This window comes from Myotis daubentonii, chromosome 15 (genome assembly GCF_963259705.1).
Source record: "Myotis daubentonii chromosome 15, mMyoDau2.1, whole genome shotgun sequence".
In the NCBI taxonomy this organism is placed as follows: Eukaryota; Metazoa; Chordata; class Mammalia; order Chiroptera; family Vespertilionidae; genus Myotis; species Myotis daubentonii.
This window is the reverse complement of record NC_081854.1, coordinates 10816534-10842184: the sequence shown is the minus strand read 5'-3', so window position 1 is coordinate 10842184 and position 25651 is coordinate 10816534. Positions and strand designations below refer to the sequence as shown.

The following is a 25651-nucleotide window of genomic DNA, read 5'->3' as shown; positions in this document are numbered from 1 at the left end:
TTATGGACTTTAGGTCAGCTGGGAACAATCACCTGCATTTATACTTTGTAGTGTTGTTTTTAAAATATATATATTTTCACTAGAGGCGTAGTGCACAAAATTCATGCACAGGTAGAGTCCCTAGGCCTGGCCAGCAAGCTGGTGCAGTGCCTTAATACTTTTTAAGATGTTTCTCCTCATTGAAAAGAAAGATAACTGGTACATTATACACTTGTGAGTTCCATGTATTGGCTGCTCTGGGTTGAGAAATCATCCAGCTCTTTCTTGGGATGTGTTTCAGTATTACAGCTCATCAACAGAAGGTGCATGCCCCAAGTTTCCACCAGCTGCACTGGTTCTTGCCTTCTGGCCAGAAACTGACTTCTTCCCAGCATTTGTAGCATCAGCATTTGTAGCATCAGCTTCAGCTGCCTGGGAACTCAGAGGGGCTGTGGTTGGTTACATGTAGGAACCAGCAAGGAGAGTCTAGGCCAGACTTCACCCAGGACGCCCTCGGGCGGCACCTCTGCCATTAGGTCCCCAGCTTCCAGCTTGTCCTTGGCAGCTTGGACATCGGCATTGGAAAGGTTCCTGGAGCAATTGTTTTTGCTTGGTTGTAAGCAGCCTTGATAACATCTCTGGCAGCTGCCGCCTGGGAGATAGTATAAATCCCAGAGTCCAGAATCCGAATAACTGGAATTCAAAGGGGAAAGATCAAGTGGCTGGTGAATCCCCTTGGCAACAGCTTGGGACAGAGGGCTGGTGGCACTGCTGCCCCCTTGACCTGTGGCCCAGCGCCAAGGCCATGCTGGAGGACACTAAATGCATTTGCCTCTGCACTTCCTACGGCAGCACTTTCTGCTACAAAAGCAGCACTGAGGGGATTGTCTCCATTCTGTTCTCTGATTTCACCTCCATGGTGTCTCGCCTCTGCACCAGATAAGCCAAGCCCACCCCTCACGTTCAGGAACCTTTCAGCAACTTGCTTCTGACAGATGACTCACACCAAGTCCAAGCAAAGCCATTCCTAACCAGAAAAATGTTTCTGAACTTGGGAATTCAACTCATCTGGTGTCTGTTTCCAATCCTATAATCCCAGCAATACAAGGAACTAGCCAGGCATTTCAGTGAGCTGCGGCATGCAAATTTTCCATAATATGAGCCTGTGGGTTCTGACAAGCCACAGCTGTGTCCATCCTTAGCTGAGACTGGAGGGCCGCTACCTCCCACCAATGACACCCAGGTGCTGTGGGGATACCGAGCAGGAACTCCATTAGAATATTGATGTCATCCCCCCACGCACTCCAGTTTCCCTGTTGAAGTCACTGTGAGTTTACCCACCAACTGCTTCAATTCCATGGTTTATTGTGAAATGTGCCGCGCCTTTTTTAGTCAGACCGGATGTAAGAGGAAGCCAATGGGAGGTTCCTGAGTTGTCAAGTTCCTGGGACCCACTGCCTGTTTTAATGAACAAACCAACTCTTGATGCAGGAGCATCGTTTGCCAGCAAAGCAATAACTAAACCATTTGCTGATTTGATGAACTCAAGGCTGAGGATGTGGAGGCACTCCTGTCGGGCAGTTGCAGCTTTCACTTTGGCAGCAGCTTTGAGGCAGTAAAATCTCTAGACAGATGTCACATGATCTTGCTTATATGTGAAATCAAATAAACAAAATAAACTGACGAACAAAGTAGGTCCAGAGGCATTGATGCCCGGAACAGACTGACAGGTCTCAGAGGGGAGTGTGAGGAGGGGACAGGAAGAGATTAACCCAGGAATTTTTTTTAATATGTCTTTATTGATTTCAGAAAGGAAGGGAGAGGGAGAGAAAGATACAAACTTCAATGATGAGAGAGAATCATTGATCGGCTGCCTCCTGTACCTCCCAGACTGGGGATCAAGCCCACAACCCAGGCATGTACCCTGACCAGGAATCAAACCCTAATCTCCTGGTTCATAGGTCAACGCTCAACCACTGAGCCATGCTGCCTGGGCATAACCCAGGAATTTATATGCGTATATGCATAGTCCATGGGCACAGACCATAGTGAGGGGAAGGCCTGGGGTGGTGCAGGGGCTGGGTTTGGGGGGGGGGGAATGTGTCTGGTAAATCCCCTTGGCAACAGCTTGGTACAGAGGGCTGTTGGCATTGCTGCCCCCTTGACCTGTGGCCCAGCGTCGAGGCCATGCCACAGGACTTTGTAATACTGTCAGTGATAGAACTAAAAAAAATTATTGGAGATTCAGTTTGACCTGCTGAGCCTCCACTCTGCACAAGCAGGCTGGAATCAGAATCACACTCTAAAGTGAAGATACTCATAGAAAGTAACATTCCAGCAACAGAAATAATGACACGGATCACAATGGTCAGCACCAGCGGTTTGGACAGCTCCTTCTGCTCTCTGGACACAGGCAGCCATCCAAATGTTCTTACTCTTCATGTTTATATGTGTGATAAAATTCACATAACATATCTTACCATTTAACCAATGTAAGTTCAGTGGCATCCAGTGCTTTCAAGATGCTGTGTAACCATCACCAGAATGTCTTCAACACTCCCTACACCCCCACACCCATTGAGCCATCATCGCCCATTCCGCCCTCCTCCCAGTCCCTAGAAACCATTAGTCTGCTCCCAGTCTCCATGTCTTTACCTATTTTGATTTTTCAAATGGATGGAAAGGTACAATATGTGCTGTGTGTCTGGCTTCTTTCACATATCTCAAAGTTCCCAGGATTCATCCATGTTATCCATGGATCAGTCCGTCATTTCTCATGAGAAATAACATTTTATTATATGTACATACCACCTTTATTTTCACTATTTACTAATTGATGGATATTTGTGATGGTTCCACCTTTTGACTCTTGTGATTAATGCTACTATGAACATTTGTGAACAAGTAATTTTTGAACAACTGTTTAATTTATTTGGATTCTGTTCCCAAAAGTAGAATTTCTCATTCACATGCTAATTTTATGTTTAACTTTGGGAGGAACAGTTTTCCACTGTGCTTGTACCATTTTACATTCACACTAACAACATATGAGGTTTTCAATTTCCCACACCCTTATCAACACTTTTGTTCTATTTTAAGAATTATCATCATTATAGTAAAGTTGTAAGCCCTAGTAGTTCTGATTTGAATTCCCGATTCAAAAATCACTGAGAGGAGAATGATTCAAGATGGTGACATAGAAAGTTCCTAAACTTACCTCCTCCCATGGACACTATAGTTAGTTAAGAAATGCACAAAAGAATATGAAACATCAAAAACATAAAACATGTGGGGTGGGGGTAAAAAGAGGGCTTTAGAATGTGCTTAAATTTAATTGCTATCTACTTAAAATAGACACGTACAACTCGGCAGTTGTGGCTCAGTGTTTGAGCATCGACCTATGAACCAGGAGGTCACGGGTCCATCCCCAGTCAGGGCACATGCCTGGGTTTCAGGCTCGATCCTCAGTAGGAGGTGAGCAAGAGGCAGCCGATCAATGATTCTCTCTCATCATTGATGTTTCTATTTCTACCTCCCTCACACTTCGTCTCTGAAAGCAATAAAAATATTTTTAATATATTTTATTGATTTTTTACAGAGAGGAAAGGAGAGGGACAGAGAGTTAGAAACATCAATGAGAGAGAAACATCCATCAGTTGCCTCCTGCACACCTCCTCCTACTGGGGATATGCCCTCAACCAAGGTACATGACCTAGACCGGAATCGAACCTGGGAAGCTTTAGTCCACAGGCCGACGCTCTATAGACTGAGCCAAACCGGTTAGGGCTATTTTTTAAATAGACAGGTATACATATAGGCTGATATGTGTGAGCCTCATGATAACCACAAAACAAAAACCTATAGTAGATACACAAACGATAATGAACGTGAAATCTAAATAAAACGCTAAACACTTGTCATTAAACCAGATGAAAAGAGAGCAATAGAAGAAGGAAGAGATAGGAACCACAAAGCAACCAGAAAGCAATGAACAGAATGGCAAAAAGTACATCCATAAGGGCTTAATGACCTCTCATCCCCCAGTAATAAAGCCACTTGAGCAGAAAGGAGGGCATCGGATACACCTTGGAGCCATCCCCACTTTCCCAAATGGAAAGAGCAAAACATTCCTTATCCACCCAATCCCACAAGCTGTCTACTTTCCCCAATTCTTTTGCAAACTTCAAACTCTCCTGAGTGAGCGTGCCGAAAGCCTGTCCTACCTCACACTCCCAAACTAAGGACCAGTGTGCAGGCGCTGCTCACCTGACCCCAGTGGGTGTTATTCAGGTGGAAGATACATTGGAATGGGGTGCCTCTGTCCAGAGAGCAGAAGAAACCATCCACACCATTTCATTGTTTCTGTTCCTGGAATGGTACTTTCCCTGAGTACCTCCACTGTATCATGTGATTCTGACTCCTGCCTGCTTGTGCAGAGTGGAAGCTGACAGACAGTGACTGTAGATTTGGAAACTCTACTTTGAATAAGTGAGCAAAATGAGAACTTTGCCAGGTTCCTGGGGTCTCTCCTGAATCCAAGACGGGAACTCAAATTCGCGAAGGACGCTAGGTCTACTTCTGTTTTGTTTTTAGTTGTCATTTATTCAAGGACACAGCTTGTACATCTCAGGCAGTTGCAGGCTCTGAGATTCATGCTGAGGCTGCCCTGCAAAGGTCGCTGTTTTCCTTTGGTTCCCGGAGAGGGAGAGAGAGAAGGGGAGGGGCAGGAAGAGGAGAGGAGACTCTGAATGAGAGAATGGGAGAAGTTGTGCAGGACACTTGGTAAGCAATTGATGACTTAGAAGTGATTGATGTAACCCATGGCATTGTCATACTTATTTGTATCACTGACATTCTGGACAAAAAAGTCCAAAGACTCTCCCGTAGATCATGACCCTGTAGGAGTGATGGCAACAGGACCAGTGAAAGGTTTCCACTGTTTCCTTCACAGGAATTCATCTTCCTTCTGCTGAATATGTTTGCTCAGGGGAGAGGTTTGTCCTCTGACAGAGCCACATGGGAACAGGAGGGAGGGCGCTGCTCCCCTGAGGGAGGATGACATAGCACTCTTTGCTGCCTATCTTTCTGTGTGAGCTGCACGATGATGCACTATTTTTCTGCGAATAGATGCAGCCAAATCAGTAATATCAGTAAGGATCTGTGTGCTGGTCCAACTGGCTCAACCAGGCAGGGTTGGGTCCTATGTGTGTGGGATGGAGAGGCGGAGAAGATGAGGCTGGGAGAGAGGCTGTTGTGCACAGAGAGGCTCTTAGGCCTCCCCAGCCTATGAGATCCAGGCTTCAGCTGAACAAAAGCATTACCGGGGGGGGGGGGGGCTAGGGGGGGCAGGGAGGCTGCCTGGTGGAGGAGAGGTTCGAACTTCAGGCACCAATTCCCAGAAAGTTGGTATGTCAGGACAGACATGTTGAGTTAGATACACCCTGGACACAGTGCTTTCAGTCATTCATCCACTCCTTCATCCATCCACTTATTAATTAATCCATAATATTCCCTGAGCACCTGCTCTGTCATCAGCTTTTTGCTGTTGATGCTGGGGACCCAGTGGTGACTTAGTCCCAGGCCCTGTCCTTCTGGTTCTCACATCCTTTGGTGGACACAGACCACCCCACACAATAATGACCCAGAGTTTGAAGGGCTGGGAAGTCGGGACCAAGGGCATCAAGGGTGGCTTCCTGGAGGAGGGCACATCTGAGCTGTGATTTTAAGAGTGAGCAAGAACTGTGACTGTTTCAGTGGGGTCCAGCCCTGGGAGAGCAGAGGGCAGGGCTGGGCCAGTCACCCTGTGGCCTTGATGAGGATTCTGGACTCCATCCGAGTGCACTGGGAGCCACAGCCGGGTCCTAAGCAGGGGATGGAAGTGGTGAGATGTGAGTCTGTGGAAGATCCCAGTGTCTGTCTCCTGTGAGGGAGTGAACAGGAGGCAGGAGACCCTGGAGGAAGCATCTGAAAGCAGAAATACCAGAGTCTAAATGCCTGTGCTCTCCCAAGGGGTGGGGGCAGCACGCTCCTCTCCCTGCTCTTCAGGCCCCCCCCCCATATTACACCTGCCGGGTAGACAAGTATTCCCCAAACTGTGAGCCATGGCACTCTTTTAGGCTGTAAAACCAATGATTTTGTCAAAACAGATACTTTAAAAATTAAAATAGAGTTTATTGAAAATAGAATATTAAGCATTCCTGGGTAATTCTATCTGTTTTTGACCTGTCTATTTGTGACAAAATGATGTACATCTATTTTTCCTAGTGAGTCATGTACAGATATAGTAAACATGAGGGCGGAAAGGCTCAGACTTGCAGTCTCCTTTCCAGACTTAACTGTCTCCCCACAAAAGTAAAAGGGTTCAGCTCTCATGTCTTCAGTCTCAGGCACTTCCTGTGGGAATCAAAGGTTGGCTCCGCACCGTCTAGGTGTCTCTATCAAAAAGAGTGATAAGGGTGGCCCGGATGCCATCCAGACCTAGAGAGGAACAGGTTCCCTGGGGCAGAGTTGGAGTTGGCGCCTCTCAGCCCAGCCTGCCCTCCTGGCCTTGGATCCTGGTCTCTGTAGCAGCTGAGTCAGGACTTGGGTGGGAAAATGGAGGGATCAGGGCAGGGCAGGGGGTCTCGGAGGCTGTGCTGGTGAAACCGGCATTGAGGGCCAGTCCATGAACACTTGGAGGCCCTGACTGCACAGTGATGAGGGTTTTGGGTCAGGCAGTCCTGGGTTAGAACCATTACACTTCCTCAAAGGGTGCAATAGGCTACTTACAAGATTGGCTGTTCATCTTCCTGTATAAGAGAAAGATTTGATTTTTGGTGTGACTGACAGCTTTGAGCCCCAGCACACTCCCACTGCACATATGAGCTGCACAAGTGAACACAGGTCAAACCCTTCACCCAGCCCACATACAGGAACCTAACTCTGGAACGAGGCCTTAGGCAAAAAAACCAAAATAACAAAAAAAACAAGCAAACAAAAATGGCCAACGTCATCCCCACTTCATGCCTGTTCACACCTGTTTCACACAGGAATGAACATGAACCCTTCCCCTCAGGGTAATGTTGTTGCTGTTCTTTGGATCAAAGATTAGCATTACTTCATCTTCAGTGGTGCCCGTGTGCCATTCTGTCATCCAGGGCAGGCACCTGTGCAGTAGAGAACGCAAAGCCCCTATAAACAATCCCCAACAAGCGGCCTCTACGTCCCCCATCTCTGTGCTGCCCCTTCTGGGTTGTCCGTCTGGGATGAGTCTGGCATCCCTACTGGACCTAGAGCCCCATGGGGACGGGACCAGGGCTGCCTCGGTCACCACCATGTTCCCAGTTGTTCCCACTGCAAAGGGTGCTCGGGGTCCCATGGGGGGCAGGAGTCTATGGGGACCCCATTGGCTGAATTCTCTCTGCTCAGTTTTCTCAGGAAGATCCTGGCATGAGGCCTCACTGCCGGTCACAAGCAAAGTGATGTTCTATCTATTTTCCTAGTGAGTCACCTGTCCCAGGCTCAGCCCCTCTGGAAAGGGCAAGTGGACCCTGATTTCAGGCTCCCCTGGAACCAACCCCAGAGAAGACATTCCCACAGCTCCCTGTGATGCTGGGAGAGCCGTGAACATGAAATGTGAAGCAGACAAAATGCTTCCCTTTAGCAGCAAGTGTAAAGAGGCTGAACTCCCTTCTGGGTGATAGGGTGTTATTTCCATCTGGCCTCAGGGAACTCCTTCCAGGGAACAGGCAGAAATTTGGTGGGACTTCCTGTTTTCAAAAAGAATGTTGTGCACTTGACTGGAAATCTAACCCAAAACACATTGAAGCCGGGGCGGACACTCTGACCTCACAGTCCCACAGGCCAGGGCTAGGCCAGTACATTTGAAGGTAATTGACCTTTAAGATCTTACCGTGGGTTTCTGTCTTAATGTGTACAATTCTATGAGTGATGATCACTGGTTTTAGGACCATAGAGGTTACAAAATGACTGCTACAGAATCACTAACTTCAGCGGGATTGGAGAATCCTGTAGCCAGCTACATGGAACAGTCTCCTCTATACGTGCATCCAGAAACCTTTCTGTGAAAAAGACTGCAGGACCAGTGTGTTCATACATCTGCGGATCTCCAGGCATGTTTATCTTCTGTGTTCAAACTCATTGTCCTTGAAAATAATCAAAGGGTTTTGTGCATTTCGGTACCCTCTTCGATCTTTACCTGATGATCAGAGTGCCCAGGCAGGAAATCAAAGATAAAGGAAAGTGGCATCTATAGACCAGGGATGTCGCTTTTGTGACCCAGTCAGAGGATAGGAGAACCTGGATTGAATAGAGAGATGCCAAACGAAGTGTTGGACATACAAAATTTTACTTTGACATTTTGAACCATTTTTCAAACGTTTTAATTAGTAAAGACCACATTTCAAGTGTAGTATTGGCTGAGTCTTGACATAGGCATGAAACTGAAATTATCACCATGGTCATAGTATTGCCCATGGCTGTCACTGTGAATTTACTTCGTGTCTTTTTATAATTTCTCTCTCTCTTTTCAATAGTAAAGGCATTTATGTGCTCTTGTCTCCAACCCCAAATTACTCCTTTCTTTATTCATCTATACAAGGGACATAATAGCTGAGCGGTTGGGCAATAAAAGGCCTCCAAGCCCAGCCAGAGTGGCACAGTGGGTTGAGCATCATCTTATGCACCAAGAGATCACTGGTTCCATTCTCAGTCAGGACACATGCCTGGTTTGGGTCTTTATTCCCAGCAGGAGATGTGCGGGGGGGGGGGGGGGGGGTGTAGGGCGGGGTGTGGAGGGGGTAGTCGATGTTGTTTCACTTTCACAGCAATATTTCTCTTCCTCTCTCTTTAAAAATAAATAAATAAATCACTAAAAAGTCTTTAAAAATATATAAGGAAAAGAACAAGATTCAGAGATAGTCAATAGCAATGATTGGTAGAGTATCTGTCAATAAATTTGGTAACATAGATTGTTTTTGCTAATTTGGGGGGACTTTTCTCTAACGTGTTATTTAAGAGGAGGGCAGCTTTTGCCCTGGCAGGTGTGGCTCAGTTGGTTGAGTGCCACCCTGTGCACCAAAAGTCTACAGTTCCATTCCCAATCAGGTCACATGCCCAGTTTTCAGGTTTGTTCCATTTCCAGTTGGGGTGTGTGGGTGGGTGAGAGAGGCAACCCATTGATGTTTCTCTCTCCCTCTCTCTAAATAATATATGTATGTGTATATCTGTCTATATCCATATCCATATCCATATCCATACCTATACCTATATCTCCAGGCATCACTTATGTTTCAGCTTCATGCCCAGAGAAGCAGAAAGGCCAGACATGGCTATGTAATGGCTGCAATGATTCATGACCCTATACCCTGACTCCAACCAATCAGTGGAGACCACAAATAAAAAAAGGACAAAAGACCCAGGCAGCTCTTGCTTTCTCTGGAGCACATAAACCCACTTCCTGCTTCTTCCAGGGACAAACCTTTACTCTCTTCCTCCTAAGCTCCAAGGGCCCTTTTCTTGCCTCTGTAACTTCTTTCCTCAGCCTCACAGCCCATCTGTCTTACTTAGTCTATCTCCCTAACGTTCTAAATAAACTCACTATGATTTGAGTCCTTGGCTTTGAATTGTTTTCTCAGCCAAATTAAAAAACCAAGGTTCTGAACCAAGGTCAAATTGCCAGTAACAATTGGTGTGGTTTTGCCACCAACAGCTGTAGCAAGTTAATTTAACCTGAGCAGGCTGTTATAGAAACCCTTGATTTATAGTATTTTTAAAATTATTATTTCTAGCCCTAACCAGTTTGGCTCAGTGGATAGTACATTGGCCTGTGGACTGAAGGGTCCCAGGTTCTATTCTGGTCAAGGGCATGTACCTTGGTTGCAGGCACATCCCCAGTAGGAGGTGTGCAGGAGGCAGCTGATTGATGCTTCTCTCTCATCGATGTTTCTAACTCTCTATCCCTCTCCCTTCCTCTCTGTAAAAAATCAATTAAATATATTTAAAAAATTATTATTTCTAAATTTTTACTTGTTGATTTTAAAGAGAGGGAGAAGAAGAAACATTGATTTTTGTTGTTGTTGCTGTCCCACTTTGTGTTTTTAATCCTCACCCCAGGATATGTTTATTGATATTTAGAGAGAGGAAAGGATAGAAAAATATTGATTGATTGACGCCGTATGTGCCCCTACTGGAGATCAAACCTGCAACCCAAGTATATGCCCTGAGAATCGAACCCGAAAACTTTTGGTGTACAGGATGATACTCCAACCACCTGAGCCACTCAGCCAGGGCTTGTTCCACATATTGACGCATTTATTGGCAGATTCTTGTATGTGCCCTGACCGGAAATCAAAACCACAACCTTGGCATATTGGGATGACACTCTAACCAACTGAGGTACCCAGGCAAAGTTAAATTATTTTTAATTTTTAAATATATCTTATTGATTTTTTACAGAGAAGAAGGGAGAGGGATATAGAGTTAAAAACATCAATGAGAGAGAAACATTGATCAGCTGCCTCCTGCACACCTCCTACTGGGGATGTGGCCACAACCACGGTACATGCCCTTGACCAGAAGCGAACCTGGGACCTTACAGTCCACAGGCCGATGCTCTATCCACTGAGCCAAAATGGTCAGGGATAAAGTTAAATTTTTATTTATTGACTTGAGAGAATGAGAGAGTGAAAAAGAGAAATATCAATTTGTTGTTCCACTTTTTTATGCATTCATTGAGTGATGCTTGTATATGCCCTGATCAGAGATCTAACCCATAACCTTGGCATACCAAGGTCACACTCAAATAATTGACACTATGGGGCTATAATTGATTTATAGTGTTAAAAAACAAAATTCAGTGGAGCAAATTTAAATATGTAATTGCTTTAACAGATTCATAAATGGGAACCAATCCATCTAGCAAATTGAACAGTATATTAAGAATTGTAAAAAAGGGAACATTTTTATTGGTAAAAACGTATAAGGTGGGGATTAAGAAGCTAAAAAAGTGACTTATTTCGGACAATTACCTCCACCTAGAGGAAAAAGAGGGTCTTATTTAAAACGTTTTACACGAGGCAGATAATTTACTAAACTTAACACAGTATTCTTTTATTTTATTTTTTTAGAAAGGGCACCTTTTCTATAAGAAAAAGACCTGGAAAATTTTTTATCATAACGTTACCTGTTTTTTCTATGGGGGGCTGGAAAAAGTTCATGAGACATAATTCCATTACTGGTGCTTGACCAGAAAACATTAAACTGGATGCTTAAGATTGTTTCTGGAAATGGTGGAAACTACAATTATATCAGGTATTAAACTAGGCTTTCAGCATGGGTGATGCCATTTGGGGCCTGTGGCTTTCTGTTTAAAAATAGCCTTTTGTGTCCAGCTGGTGGTGTTAAGCATGGACCCTAGAGTCAGGAGTCACAGTTCAATTCCTGGTCAGGGCACATGCCTGGGTTGTGGGCTCTATCCCCAGTTGAGGGCATGCAGCAGGCAATGGATCAATGATTCTCTCTCATCATTGGCGTGCCTCTCTCTGAAGCACAGATAACATCTGGACTTTGAATTGGCATCTAAGGGGCGGGGGTGGCACAGCCTTGTGGTTCTGAGCCCCTAAACCAATCTCCAGGTAGATAGGTCAGAATTGAGTTTTTGCAGCCATTAACCAGGAGCAAATACTTCCCTCCAGGGAACAGCATGGGATCCCTCCAATGGCAAACTTCCTAGTTGTTCACGATGGAAAACAATGTGCCCTCTGGAGCTCTGGGAACTACATTACCCAGAAGACCGAGTGCTAGTTGAGCGAATGACACATCAGGCCGAAAGCATTTCCGTGGGATTTCCAGGATTTGGGGCGGGACTTCCGGTTGCATCTTGCAGACGGTGAAACTTGCTGGTTGGTCGGTGTCCGTTGGCCCTTTAAATTGCAATGTGGGTTTTGAGGTGACAGAAGGGAGAAGGCGCCAAGGAGTTGCGGTCCCTGCCGCACAGAGCGGGTGTGAGGTCGGCGACCCCGCGGGTGACCCGCTTTAGGGCGGGGACCGAGGCCCCTCCTCGTCCGCCGCCTCCGCCCGCTCCGCCCGCAGAGTCCGATGGCGGCGGCCGCTCGGAGGCGCCCGGCCGCGGTAAGTGCGTCCCCGGGCCTCCCCGCCTCTCCCACCCAACCCTGCACCCCTGGGGCGGGCACCCGTCCCCTCCTGCAGCCCAGGCCCCGCGTCTATACCGCGAGGCGTTGGAGGGTGACCAATGGTGTGACGGGGGTGGGAGGGGGTGAGGTGCCGAGGGACCGCCGGGGAGCAGCGCGGGGCCACTGACCCAGGCGGACGCGGAATCCTGGGGTCCGTCCTCCCTGCGCCCTAAACAGCCTGGGTCGGAGTCCCGTCTCGTCTGGGATCGTCTGGGAGGCAGAGGGTCTGGGTGCCTTCATTCTGAGGGTCCTTGGGGCCGTGGGAGGGGGTGAACCGTGGGGACAGGGGGGTGTTTGGGTTTGAAATGGTTTTTCTTTTTTAAAAAATATATTTTATTGATTTTTTTACAGAGAGGAAGGGAGAGGGATAGAGAGTTAGAAACATCAATGAGAGAGAAACATCGATCAGCTGCCTCCTGCACACCCCCTACTGGGGATGTGCCCGCAACCAAGGTACATACCCTTGGCCGAAATCGAACCTGGGCCCCTTCCGTCCTCAGGCCAAGGCTCTATCAAACCGGTTGGGGCTGAAAAGATTTTTCAATCGGGCGGATGTTGTGGCAGAATGCCCACCCTCACCCCCCATTTTCCTTTTCATGGAGCGTGAACAGACTAGAGTGGGGTGTGGAGGAAAAAGGGGGCCCCATGCTAACCCGACAAGCTCAGGGAAGGCCTGCACGGCTGTTGCAGAAATTAATTACCAGGCCACAGGAAAACACAGGTACTCAGAAGGTTCAGGAAAAACCCTTCATTTGCAGATGCACTAGTGCGGTGACCCAGCGGAGTCATTCTCCAAGCCCAGGTGATGAATGTGGAGGAAGCTTTCCTTTTATCCTCTTAGTTTCTTTGTCCCCCAAATATGGACCCGGCTTCCGGACTTTTCAGGGGCTTTGCAGTCCCCTCCCCCTTACCCCTTGGGATGGGAGAAGTGAGATAACACCCAAAGGCCTGGCTTGGCTGGCGCCAAGCGCTGCCAATCCCTGGGTGGGTTGGGGGTATGGTTCATGGTTTGTGGCCTCTGTTAAATGGGAGTGTTCCAGGGAACGGGTTCTGCAAGGCTGGACAAGCTTCACAGATAAGAATGGGGCTTAATTATAGCAAGAATGTGCATCAGAGTGCTGGTTACTGGCACAGATTCAGATGGCTAGCCCCCCAGTTGTCTTATATGCCTCCTCATGGCCGTCTAGCAAACTGTAAGTCATAAAGGAACCACAAAGGATGGTCTGAAATTAAAACTTTAAAGGAGGATTAAAAATGGCGGCGGAGTTAGTGGATGCTACACGGACATGCCCCCGGGAACATACTGGAATGACAACTAAAATACAGAATAAATTCCAGAATAATCAATGGAAAACTTGCAGGGGAGAACCCTGAGATCGAAAGTGGCGACGCAGAGACTGAAAAACACACATACAAAAAAAAAAAACTTTAACTAAAAGCAGTTTATAGTAGGTAGGCATGCCCTAGGCCAGTCTCTTCCCTGACAAAGGTCACTCTTTACCTTAAGTGAGCCTATTGTCTTTTTGCATCTAAGATAACCTGCCTGTGAACTGTCAGGGTAACTTGTAACTTAACCTTCCAGTCCCCTCAGGGCATAGCCAAATGCACTTGGGCTCCAGGACTGAGGCCATAAATTCCTTCATTGTTATTGTTACCATGTTTACTAGAGGCCCGGTGCACAAAATTTGTGCAGGGGGGCGGAGTCCCTCAGCCCAGCCTGCACCCTCTCGCAATCCGGGACCCCTCGGACATCCCTCTCACAACCCATGACCACTGGCTCCTAACTACTGGCCTGCCTGCCTTCCTGATCACCCCTAACCACTCTGCCTGCCTCATTGTCCCTAACCACTCACCTGTCTGACTGATCACCCCTAACCACTCTACCTGCCTGCCTGATCACCCCTTAACACTTGCCTGCCTGACAGATTGCCCCTAACTGCCTCTGCCTCGGCCCTACTGCCGTAGTTTAGTCTAGAAGTATGTCTGGAATGACATTCAGAAGGTAGTTTGGCTCTCTGGTTAATTAGCATATTACACTTTTATTATTATAGATTATTGACTGTTAATTATCCTGCACCCACCTAAGTAAAAGAATTAAGTGACTTTTACTTTTTTTAAATATATTTTTATTGATTTCAGAGAGAAAGGAAGAGAGAGATAGAAACATCAATGATGAGAGAATCATTGATCGCCTGCCTCTGCTATGCCACCACTAGGGATTGAGCTCGCAACCCACGGAATGCGCCCTAGGCTGGAATCGAATCCAGGACCCTTCGGTGCACAGGCCAATGCTCTATCCACTGAGCAAAACCAGCTAAGGCTCATTTTATTTTTTACTAGTTACCGGTTAATAATGCGGATATTTTTCAATGGATGGAGTTACACATATGTTGATATATATGCAATTTGATATGTGTGCTATTTTGTTGTATTGACAACAAACTTCCAAACTTCATATGTCAGATTTGCTGAAGGTGTTAACATCATGGATATTTTTATGCTTAAAAATGTCGAATTTTGTGCCAAAAAAAAGAGTATTTGCAGGAAGTTTTAATTCATTACTTTATTTTGGAGAAAAGTGCTGCTGAAAGTTATCGTATACTTCAGGAAGCTTATGGTGAACATGCTCCATCTCAGGATACTTGTGAACGCTGGTTTAAACGCTTTAAAAGTGATGACTTCAATGTGAAAGACAGAGAACGTCCAAGTCAATTGGTCGTAAAATGCTTTGATCGTAAAACGACCAGAATGGGCCAGAAGACATGGCAAAGTAATTTTGTTTCATGACAATGCACCATCACACACTTCAAAACCAGTTGAAGACACGTTAAAAGATCTTGCCTGGGAAGTATTAACCCACCCGCCATATTCACCAGACCTTGCTGTTTCAGATTACCACTTGTTCCGATCGATGGCACACGCACTTTCTCAGCAGCACTTCAAAACGTATGAAGAAGTGGAAAATTGGGTCTCTGAATGGTTTGCCTCAAAACAAGAAAAGTTCTGTTGGGACGGTATCCACAAATTACCTGAAAGATGGGGGAAATGTGTAGCTGGCAATGGACATTACTTTGAATAAAACACTTCTGATGTTTCTCTTGAAATTATCGTGTTTTCTTTGATTACAAAATCCGCATTATTAACCGGTACACCTAGTATATCCAATTCCAGCGGTTTCCCCAGCTTTGCTTTGTCCTGTCTCCCTAGTCCATAACCAGTGGGTTTCATGTAACTGACTTACATCTCCTCCTTGGATGATAATGTATAAAACAAGATGCAAAATTGCCATTATCCGGAGCATTATCCTAATCCATTGAGATTCTGCTTTCCCGCAATTGTAGATAGTTTGGCTCCAATAAACTCACAGAAGTTCTTTACATGTTTGAATGATTTTTACCTTAGCAGGGGTGATGGGGATAGTGAGGAGCAGGGAGTTGATTCTTTGCCCAAGGTCACAGAGCTGGAAAGGTGCAGCACTAGGATAGAGAGTCTGCAGGTCACCAGACTGTGGGGGCTGGGCGGGGATACAGCGGAGACCTGCTTACCTGGAGCTGATCGGATGTTGGGGCTGACGGTCCTGGGTACCTGGTGTGTGGTTTGGAGCCCACGTTTTGCTGTGTCCTGCAGGAATGATCTGGGACATCCCAGTGGGTTTGCGTGGCATTAGTGATGGAGCCCTTCTGCCATGGCCCAGAGCGTAGGTGGCATTTATCTGCCTCGTCACCCCTTCCCCTTCTCCTGCCTATTGCTGAGGGTGATAAGAGTGACTTATGGGACTGAGCTGAGAGAGCAGGCAGCACTGGCACCAAGGCCAGAGGTCTGCTGTGAACGGCGGCGGCAGGGGGGGGGGGGGGGGGGGGGCGTGGCCTGGAGGTGGTTGATTGTGGGGAAGAGTAGGATTGTGGGTTCTCAGACAGACTATTACTGACTCAGTGTATTCATTCTGACAGGTTGGTGTGACCTTTGAGGATGTTGCTATGTACTTCTCGGGGACAGAATGGCAGCTTCTTGACGAGGCTCAGAGAGGCCTATACCTCGATGTGATGCTGGAGAATTTTGCTCTCATATCCTCACTGGGTAAGAACATCACTCTGCCCTGGCTGGTTTGGCTCAGTGGATAGAGCGTCGGACTGCGGACTGAAGGGTCCCAGGTTCGATTCCGTCCAAGGGCACATGCCTGGGTTGCGGGCTCGATCCCAGTAGGGGGCGTGCAGGAGGCAGCCGATCAATGATTCTCTCTCATCATTGATAATTTGCAAAGCTTATAGTGGAATCTTGACAATTTTCTAGATGTTGTGTCTGTATGTCATCTGCCAACATCTCTGATGATGGTTTGTAGTTCATAGTGTCAGCTGTACAGTCTTTCATTTCTGCTTTGATTTATTTGAGTGTTGTTTCTCTTGGTTCAATGTAGCTAACGTTTAGCCAGTTTTCTGCATGTTATCAAAAAAAACTGCTGGTCATGGCCTGTTTTGCTCAGTGGTTAAAGCATCGACCCAGGGACCCAAGGGTGTCGGGTTCAATTCCAGGTCAAGGGCATGTGCCTGGGTTGTGGATTCCCTCCCCATCCCCCATGGGGCACATGTGGGAGGAAACCAGTCTGTGTGTCTCACATCTGTGTTTCTGTCTCCACTTTCCTCCTCCCTTCCTCCCTTCTACTGTCTCTGAAGCAATGGAAAAATAACCTCCAGAGAGGATTAACAAAGAAAAAAATAAGTATACAAATTTAAAAAAAAACAGCCCTTAGTTATGCTATTCCTCTTTTTGCCTTTCCTATTTCTATTTTATATATGTCAGTTCTAACATTGATGGCTTCTTTTGCTAGCCTTGGGTTTACTTTCGTGATGTGTTTTTAATTTCCTGTGGAGCAGGGTTAGGCTGCCGTGTGTTTCAGATTTGTCTTAATACAGGCTTTATCTGTATACAATTTACTCTTGGGCTTGCATCTCCTGCTCCCCATTCATAAGCTTTGGGAAGTTGTCTTTCTGTACACATTGCCTCCAGATGTTTGTGGGGGTTTTCATATATATTTTATATGTCTTTATTGGTTTTGAGAGAGAGGAAGGAAGAGGACTGGAGAGATAGAAACATCAGTGACCAGGAAACATCGATTGGCTGCCTCCTGGTTGCCCCATAGAAGGCATTGAAGCCCACAGCCTGGGCATGTGCCCTGACCAGGAATACAGCCAGTGACATTTTGGTTCCTGGGTTTACGCTCAACCTCTGAGCAACACTGGCCGGTGCCTCTAGATCGCTTTAAGGTCCTTTTTTAATTTCACTGACCCACTGGTTGTTTAAGAGTGTGTTATATTTAATTTCAACATATTTATGAATTTTCAGCTTTCTTGAAACTGGAATTGATTTCTAGTTTCTTATATTGTGATCAGGTAAGAATCTTGAAGTGATTTCTTCTGAAAGTTTGAGACTTCTCTTTTGACCACCATTGCGGGAGATAAGAAACTACAGAACTTCTTGGGCATGTGCGATAGTGAAACTGAGACAAGAAAATTAAACAAGTTCAAACAATTTGGACAACATAACAGCCAGCTTGTGAATCTAAGAGCTTATTTTCCCCAGATAAGAACATGTGAAAATAAATAGTTTACACCTCCCTCTCTAATCAAAGAATTCACAGCTCAAACCCCCCTGGTCTGTGAAAATAGAGAACAGGGATCCAATAAATGGCATTTGCACCAGTAACCCAAGGATAGATAACGTTAACCAAATGATAGATAAAGTCAGATTGATAGATAAAGCCAGACGAACAAATAATAAAAACCCCATTAGAGCCAGACAGACTCAAGATAAAAAATAAAACATTAAACAGAACAAAAGACAAACCCAGACTTCCTTGTACACTAATTCCAAACCATTAGCATATTACAAATGCACCTGAAAAGCTGATGAATATTCTTATGAAACCTTCCCCTGAGATGCTCGCCCTCAGGAACAAACGAAAAAAAAAGAGAAAATCTTCGTGACAGTGCTGGCCTGGTAGCTCAGTTGGTTTGAGCATTGATCCAATGTATCTAGGTTGTGGGTTAGATCTCTGATAAGAGCGCATAAAAGAAGCAACCACTGAATGCATAATTAAGTGGAACAACAAATGATGACTCCTTCTACATTTTATCTTTCTCTAAAATCAATAAAGAAACATTAAAAAAGAAGAGGTCCTCAGGACAGAGACTCAAGGCCAGCTCACTCTGGGCCATGCCCATGCCCTTTCCTAGCTTAAACTTTTACCTTTTCTCTAAACTTTAAGACAGGGATCCTCAAACTTTTTAAACAGGGGGCCAGTTCACTGTCCCTCAGACCGTTGGAGGGCCGGACTATAGTTTTAAAAAAAACTATGAACAAATTCCTATGCACACTGCACATATCTTATTTTGAAGTAAAAAAACAAAACGGGAACAAATACAATATTTGTATTTGCATGTGGCCCGCGGGCCGTAGTTTGAGGACCCCTGCTTTAAGGGTTCTCACTGGACATTCAACCAGAGGAGCAACTGGCGGCAGCAGCTCATCCCAGGCTTACACCTGATCTTATCTACATGTTCCCCTTGTCTCTGACATCCCAGTGACCTAACAGCAGCCCTGCTTTGACTCACTGCTTTCCTGTAACCTTTCTAAAGGGCCAAAGCTCTCCTGTTGCTTCTTCTACTCAAAGTTCTTTCTTTGTTTCTATGTCCCTAGCTTTAACAGATGCACTCTCAAAATCACCTAGACTCCTGTTGACAAATCTGTCCTACTCAAATTCAAGAACCCACCCTGTAGAGTCTGGCCTGAGGGAGAACTGCTGCACCCTGGTCCCTTTTGGTAACAGCTTCGTTACGTAGAGAATGTTTCATGTGTGGCTTGACAAGAATGCCTCCTCTGCATTTGAATAGAATGTTTTGTGCATATATACAGGATTAGAGTTGCTCTAAAATGTAGTCAAACTGCAGTAATTCCATATTTATTTCAGACAGGATGATCTAGCCTTTGTGAAAGGGGATTATTGAAGTTCTCTACTAACATATATTTTTTCTGCTTTCGGATCATTTATTATTTGCTTAATGTTCTTAGTTATTCTGTCCTTGCGAGCTTATTACTTAAAGTTGTTAAGCTCTTGATTTTTCTTATATTCATGGGGTAGGTTGTGGCCAAGGGAATTTTTATTGGAATTCCTGCCGACATCCTCTATAGGGTCCTCTGATTTGTAATGTTCGGTGTTGCAGGGGCTGCTGTGGTTCCTAAGAACAAAGTTCCACCACAGAACACGCCACTAGGGTCACATAGTGCAAGCTCTGCAGGCAACAGGCATTTTCAATCCTTGTGTTTTGAACCATGCCATTTCCACATAGGTTTGCTCTCCCAGTCAGCCCTTCCTCTTCCTCTCTTTACTGCTGTCCAGTATTGGTCCAGGCACATATCTTTATATTTACCTCAAACATCATCTGCTCTTTTTCAGATAAATTTTATTGGCTTGTATACATTCCCATGTGCCCTGACTGGAAATCGAACTGTGGCCTCCTGGTTCATAAGCCACCCTCAACCACTGAGCCACCATGGCCCAGCGAGATTACTTTTGGCTGTGGGCTCAACATGTAATTCACCAGTGTTTCCTTTTGTTCAGGTTGCTGCTGTGGAACACGGGATCTGGAGGCACCCATTGAACAGAACGTGTCTGTAAGGGTGTCACAGGCAAAGAAGACCAAAGTACCTTTGTCTTCCCAGAACAGCCACCCCTGTGAGAGTTGTGGTCCGGTCTTACGGGACATTTTCCAGTTGGTTGAGCAGCAGGAAACACAACACAGCCCGAAACTGTTGAGGTGCGGTGCGTGTGCAAAACCATTTTATTTCAGTGCGAAGTGTCACCAGGACCGTGAGCAGCACAGGAGAGGCGAGCGTTTGATAAGAGGTGTGGACAGGGCCTTGCCTGCGAGGAGCTGCACATTCAGTGTGTCCCAGACACTCGTTACCAGTCAGAAGGGTGGACACAGCATCCTTACTGCCTCGGAGCAACTTCAGCCACAGGCTACTCACACCACAGTCAAACCAAGTGAAAGCTCGGGGGCCGGGGTTATATGTCAAAACAGAAAGAATTACCATACCAAGAAGGAATGTAAAAAAGTGATTGGCTGCAATGACACTCTTGTTCCAGACCATGCTGGCCATGCGGGAAGGCAGTGTCTTGTGGGCCCTGAAAGTAAAAAAGGTCTTAGAAGAATCTCTGGTTTTCGGTATCAGAACGTTCTCTCGTTGGAGAAGTCGTACGAGTGCCGTGAATGTGGGAAGTCCTTTAGAAGAAAGGATAACCTGAATGAACACGAGAGGATTCACACTGGAGAAAAGCCTTATGAGTGTGGAGAATGTGGGCTGTCCTTCAGCCAGAAGTGGAGCCTGAATCAACACCAAAGGAGTCACACTGGAGAAAAGCCGTATGAGTGCCGTGAATGTGGGAAATCTTTTACCTATTGCTCTGGACTCCGCGGTCATCGGTCTGTTCACACTGGAGCAAGGCCGTATGAGTGTAGCGAATGCGGGAAATGTTTTACCACAAAATCCTACCTTCATGTTCATCAGAGAATTCACTCTGGTGAAAAGCGTTACAAGTGCAGTGAATGTGGGAAATCTTTTACCTATTGCTCTGGACTCCGTGGTCATCAGTCTGTTCACACTGGAGCAAGGCCGTATGAGTGCAGTGAATGTGGGAAATGTTTTACCACAAAATCCTACCTTCATGTTCATCAGAGAATTCACTCGGGTGAAAGGCGTTATGAGTGCAGTGAATGTGGGAAATCTTTTATGTGTAACTCGAAACTCCGTTATCATCAGAGAGTTCACACTGGAGAGAAGCCGCACGAGTGCAGTGAATGTGGGAAATCTTTTGTCCATAGCTCTAGCCTCCGTTGTCATCAGAGAGTTCATACTGGAGAGAAGCCGTATGAGTGCAATGATTGTGGGAAATCTTTTGCCTTTAGCTCTCAACTCCGTTGTCATCAGAGAGTTCACAGGACAAAGACCTTATGAGTGCAGTGATTGTGGGAAATCTTTTGCCTGTTGCACTGGACTTCGTTGTCACCAGAGAGTTCACACTGGAGAAAGACCTTATGAGTGCCATGAATGTGGGTAATCTTTTATTGTGATCTCTCATCTTCATAAACGTCGAATTTCACACAGGAGAAAGGCTTTTTGAGTGTTGTGAATGTGGGTAATCTTTTAGTAAAAATTCTACCCTCTGGAAACATGAGAGTACACATTAGAGCAGTGGTTCTCAACCTTCCTAATGCTGCGACCCTTTAATACAGTTCCTCATGTTGTGGTGACCCCCAACCATCAAATTATTTTCACTGCTACTTCATAACTGTAATTTTGCTACTGTAAACAATATGTAATTATATATGTGTTTTCCGATAGTCTTAGGTGACCCCTGTGAAAAGGTTGTTCGACCCCCAAAGGGGTCGCTTCCCACAGGTTGAGAACTGTTGCATTAGAGGGAGTTTTTAGGTTTGTAGGGAATGTAGTTACTTTGTTCAGTGTTAGCAGCACTGCGGGAAATTTAGGCTTCAGTGGTCTGACTTTCATCTCATAAATCCCATCCTCAAAAGTAGGGAGATTTTTCATAATTTTAATTATGTGGGAAGCATGTGTACTTATGTTCTACCTTCTAAACCGCCCAGGGCTTAGTGTCACTGAAAATTTCTGTGACAGAATCCATTTCACCTGAACCAACACTGAGCAAGTCCCCGCACTTTTCATCAGTCACCGTCCTCATGTCCTCAGGGAAGCTGATGTTCCCCTTATTAGTTGGAGGAAATTAGGAGTAACCTGAGCCCCTAGGAGATCTGCATTTCATTTACTCTGGCTATCTGGGGCATGGGCCTGACCCATTTTTGACCCCAGAGAACATTTTCTGAGTTCAGCTGGCATCTTCCAGAAAAAATGTTTTCAGAGACACGATTGCCCTAGATACCTCTGGTGAATATTTCCATTGTTGCTGTCACCCAAAGACTGGTTGGGTGTTTTTTAAAAAAACTGGTTTAGTTTTTTATAATAATAAAGGCCTTTTTGTTTAAGTCCTCTATAACTTTGGATGTTTTCTTTGTGGTTTAGGTTATAAGCATATTTGGGCTCTATAAGCATGAGGAAGTGAACAATTTTTTACGAGGGTCTCAACCTTTCACTGCCTCTGAGGGTTGAGTACGGTGGGGAAATTAGTTCACAACTTTGCGCCAAATTTGCATTGCTACCCACATCATTCTAGGAAAAACTGCAGGGTTTCCTGGTACTCATGTGAAGCCTGAATGCTATGCGTTTTAGAAGACTCAGACATCACTTTCAAAACCTAGCTGGGGTGACAACTTCACCTGCTTCTAGGATCAGCATGAATTTTGTTTTTCACACGGTATGACAGTACTTTTGTTGTTAATCTTCACCCGAGGATATTTTTCCCATTGATTTCTAGAGAGAGTAGAAGCAAGGGAGGGAGATTGAAAAAGAGAGAGAGAGAGAGAAACATCAGTGTGAAACAGACCTGTTCAGTGGTTGCCTCCTGCATGTGCCCCAACCTGGGCCAGGAATTGAACCTGAGACACATTGAAGCATGGGTGGACTTTCTCAGTACAGACAGAGCCACACCAGTCAGGGGTATGTGAGTACATTTGAAGGGAATTGCTCTTTTACGATCTTCCAACAGGCCATCTGTCTTTTTTTTCTTTTTTCCAGAGAGGAAGGAAGAGGGAGAGAGAGAAACACCAATGATGAGAGAGAATCATTGATCAACTACCTTCCCCACGCCCCATTCCTCACCAGGAATTGAATCATGACCTCCTGGTTCTTAAGTCAACTATCAACCCTGAGCCTTGTTTTTTCATCTGTCTCAATGTCTACAATTCCATGGGTGATGATCACTGGTTTTAGGACCATAGTTCTTACAGAATGCCTGCTACACAATCACTAGCTTAATTGGGATTGGAGAAGCTTGCAGCCAGCTAGATGGAATCGGCCTCTTCTCTAGGTGCATCCAGAAACGTTTCTGTGAAAAAGACTGCAAGACCAGTGTGTTCACACATCTGAGGATCTCCAGGCATGTTTATCTTCTGTGCTCAAAGTCACTGTTATTGAAAATAATCAAAGGGTTTTGTGCATTTCTCTACCCTCTTAGATCTTTACCTGATGATCAGAGTGCCCAGGCAGGAAATCAAAGGTACAGGAAAGTATCTATAGACCAGGGAAGTACTTTTGTGACCCAGCCAGTATTTCTGTTGATTTTGGTGAAAATTCTTCATTGTTTGGTATAGTTGATGTCACTAAGACAAGATTTGACCTCCAGAGGATATGAGAACCTGAATTGAATAGAGAGATGCCAAACCTATTTTCTAAGAAGTGTTGGACACAAAATTTAAAAGAAATTTTTGAACCATTTTTTAAAAGTTTTAATTAGTAAAGAACATATTTCAAGTATACTATTTGATGAGCCTTGACATATGCATGAAACTGAAACCATCCCAGTGATCATAGCATTGCCCATGTCTGTCACTGTGACTTTACGTTGTCTTTTTATAATTTCTCTCTTTGCACTAGGAAAGGCATCTGTGTGCTCTTGTCTCCAACTCCAGATTACTCCCCTCTTTACTAATCTATACAAGGGACATAATAGCTGAGCTTGATGGGCAATAAAATGTGTCCAAGCCTGGCCAGTTTTGCACAGTGGATTGAGCATCATCCTGTGCACCAAGAGGTCACTGGTTCCATTCCTGGTCAGGGCACATGCCCAGTTTGGGTCTTGATTCCCAGTAGGGTGCCTGCAGGAGGCATCTGATGATGTTTCACTCTCACATCAATATTTCTCTTCCTCTCTAAAGAAAAAAAAATCACTAAAAAACCTTTTAAAATATTTAAGGAAAAGAAAAACATTCAGATAAATCAAATAGCAATGATTGGTAGCGTATCTGTCAACGGGTTTGATAAAAAAAATCTTGTTTTAGCTAATTTTATGAGTGCTTTCCTCTAAGGTGTTCTTGAAGAGGAGGGCAGCGTTTGTCCTGGCAGGTGTGGCTCAGCTGGTTGAGCGCCATGAGCACCAAAAGTGGACAGTTGGGCTCCTAGTTAGGGCACATGCCCAGGCTTCAGGTTTGTTCAATCCCCGATTGGGGTGCATGGTGTGTGGGAGAGGCAACCTATTGATGTTTCTCCCTCTCTCCCTAAATGATATATATAAAATCAGACATCAGTTCTGTATCAGTGTTAGGCCCAGAGAAGCAGCATGGCCTGGTGTGGCTATGTAATGGTTGCGATGACTCCTGACCCTCTGCCCTGGATACAGCCAATCAGTGGAGACCACAAATCAAAAAAGGACTAAAGACCCAGGCAGCTCTTGCTTTCTCTGGAGCATACGAACCCACTTCCTGCTTCTTCCAGGGACAAACCTTTACTCTCCTCCTCCTAAGCACCAAGGGCCCTCCTTTTGCCTCCATAACTTGTTTCCTCAGCCCACACAGCCCATCTGGTTAACTCAGTCTATCTCCCTAACTCTGTAAATAAACTCACTATGATTTGAGATCCTTGGCCTTGGATATTTTTCTTAACCGAACTCAAAAACCAAGGTTGCTGAACCAAGGTCAAATTGCTAGTGACAACTGGTGTCCTTTTGCCTCCAATAGCTCTAGCAAGCTAATTTAACCTGAGGAAGACCCTCTAGAAATCTCTGATTTATAGTATTTTAAGAATTCTTATTATTTCTAAATTTTTATTTATTGATTGGTTTGTTGTTACTGTTCCACTTTTTTTTTTTAAATCCTCACCCAAGGATATGTTTATTGATTTTTAGAGAGAGGAAGGGAGAGAGAAACATTGATTGATTGACCTCCCCTATGTGCCCCAACTGGGGATCAAACCTCCAATCCAGGTATGTGCCCTGACTGGGTAGCAAACCCGCAAACTTTTGGTGTGTGGGACGATGATTCAACCAACTGAGTCACTCATCCAGGGCTTGTTCCACTTATTGATTCATTGCTAGATTCTTGTATGTGCCCTGATCAGAGATCAAACCCACACCCTTGGGGTACTGGGATGATGCTCTAACCAGCTGAGGTGCCCAGCCAAACTAAATTTTTATTTATTGGCATTAGAGAGGGACAGAGAGAGAAGGAAACATTAATCTGTGGTTCCATTTATTTATGCATTTACGCTCAGTCTTTTTTTTTTTAATATATTTTATTGATTTTTTTTTTTTTACAGAGAGGAAGGGAGAGGGATAGAGAGTTAGAAACATCGATGAGAGAGAAACATCGAACAGCTGCCTCCTGCACACCACCTCCTGGGGGTGAGCCTGCAACCAAGGTACATGCCCTTGACCGGAATCGAACCTGGGACCCTTCAGTCCGCAGGCCGACACTCTATCCACTGAGCCAAAGCAGTTAGGGCTACGCTCAGTCTTAATGAGAACAGCATCACCCGTCAGCTCTGTGGTTTTTCCAGGGGAACATTTGAGTCTGAGC

General features: G+C 45.4%; 1 protein-coding gene and 1 pseudogene across 1 annotated transcript; one reads left to right on the top strand and one right to left on the bottom strand.

Annotated features, from left to right (window-relative positions):
• Positions 1-282: 282 nt before the first annotated feature.
• LOC132217284 (cytochrome b-c1 complex subunit 2, mitochondrial-like) lies at positions 283-2565 on the bottom strand (annotated as a pseudogene).
• Positions 2566-11859: 9294 nt separating this feature from the next.
• On the top strand, positions 11860-24890 carry LOC132216695 (zinc finger protein 256-like). Its single transcript, XM_059666074.1, has 3 exons — positions 11860-12108; positions 16121-16247; positions 19786-24890. Exons 1-3 carry the CDS (start codon positions 12076-12078, stop codon positions 21180-21182), a joined length of 1557 nt encoding a protein of 518 aa, XP_059522057.1. The 5' UTR covers positions 11860-12075; the 3' UTR covers positions 21183-24890.
• Positions 24891-25651: the final 761 nt, after the last annotated feature.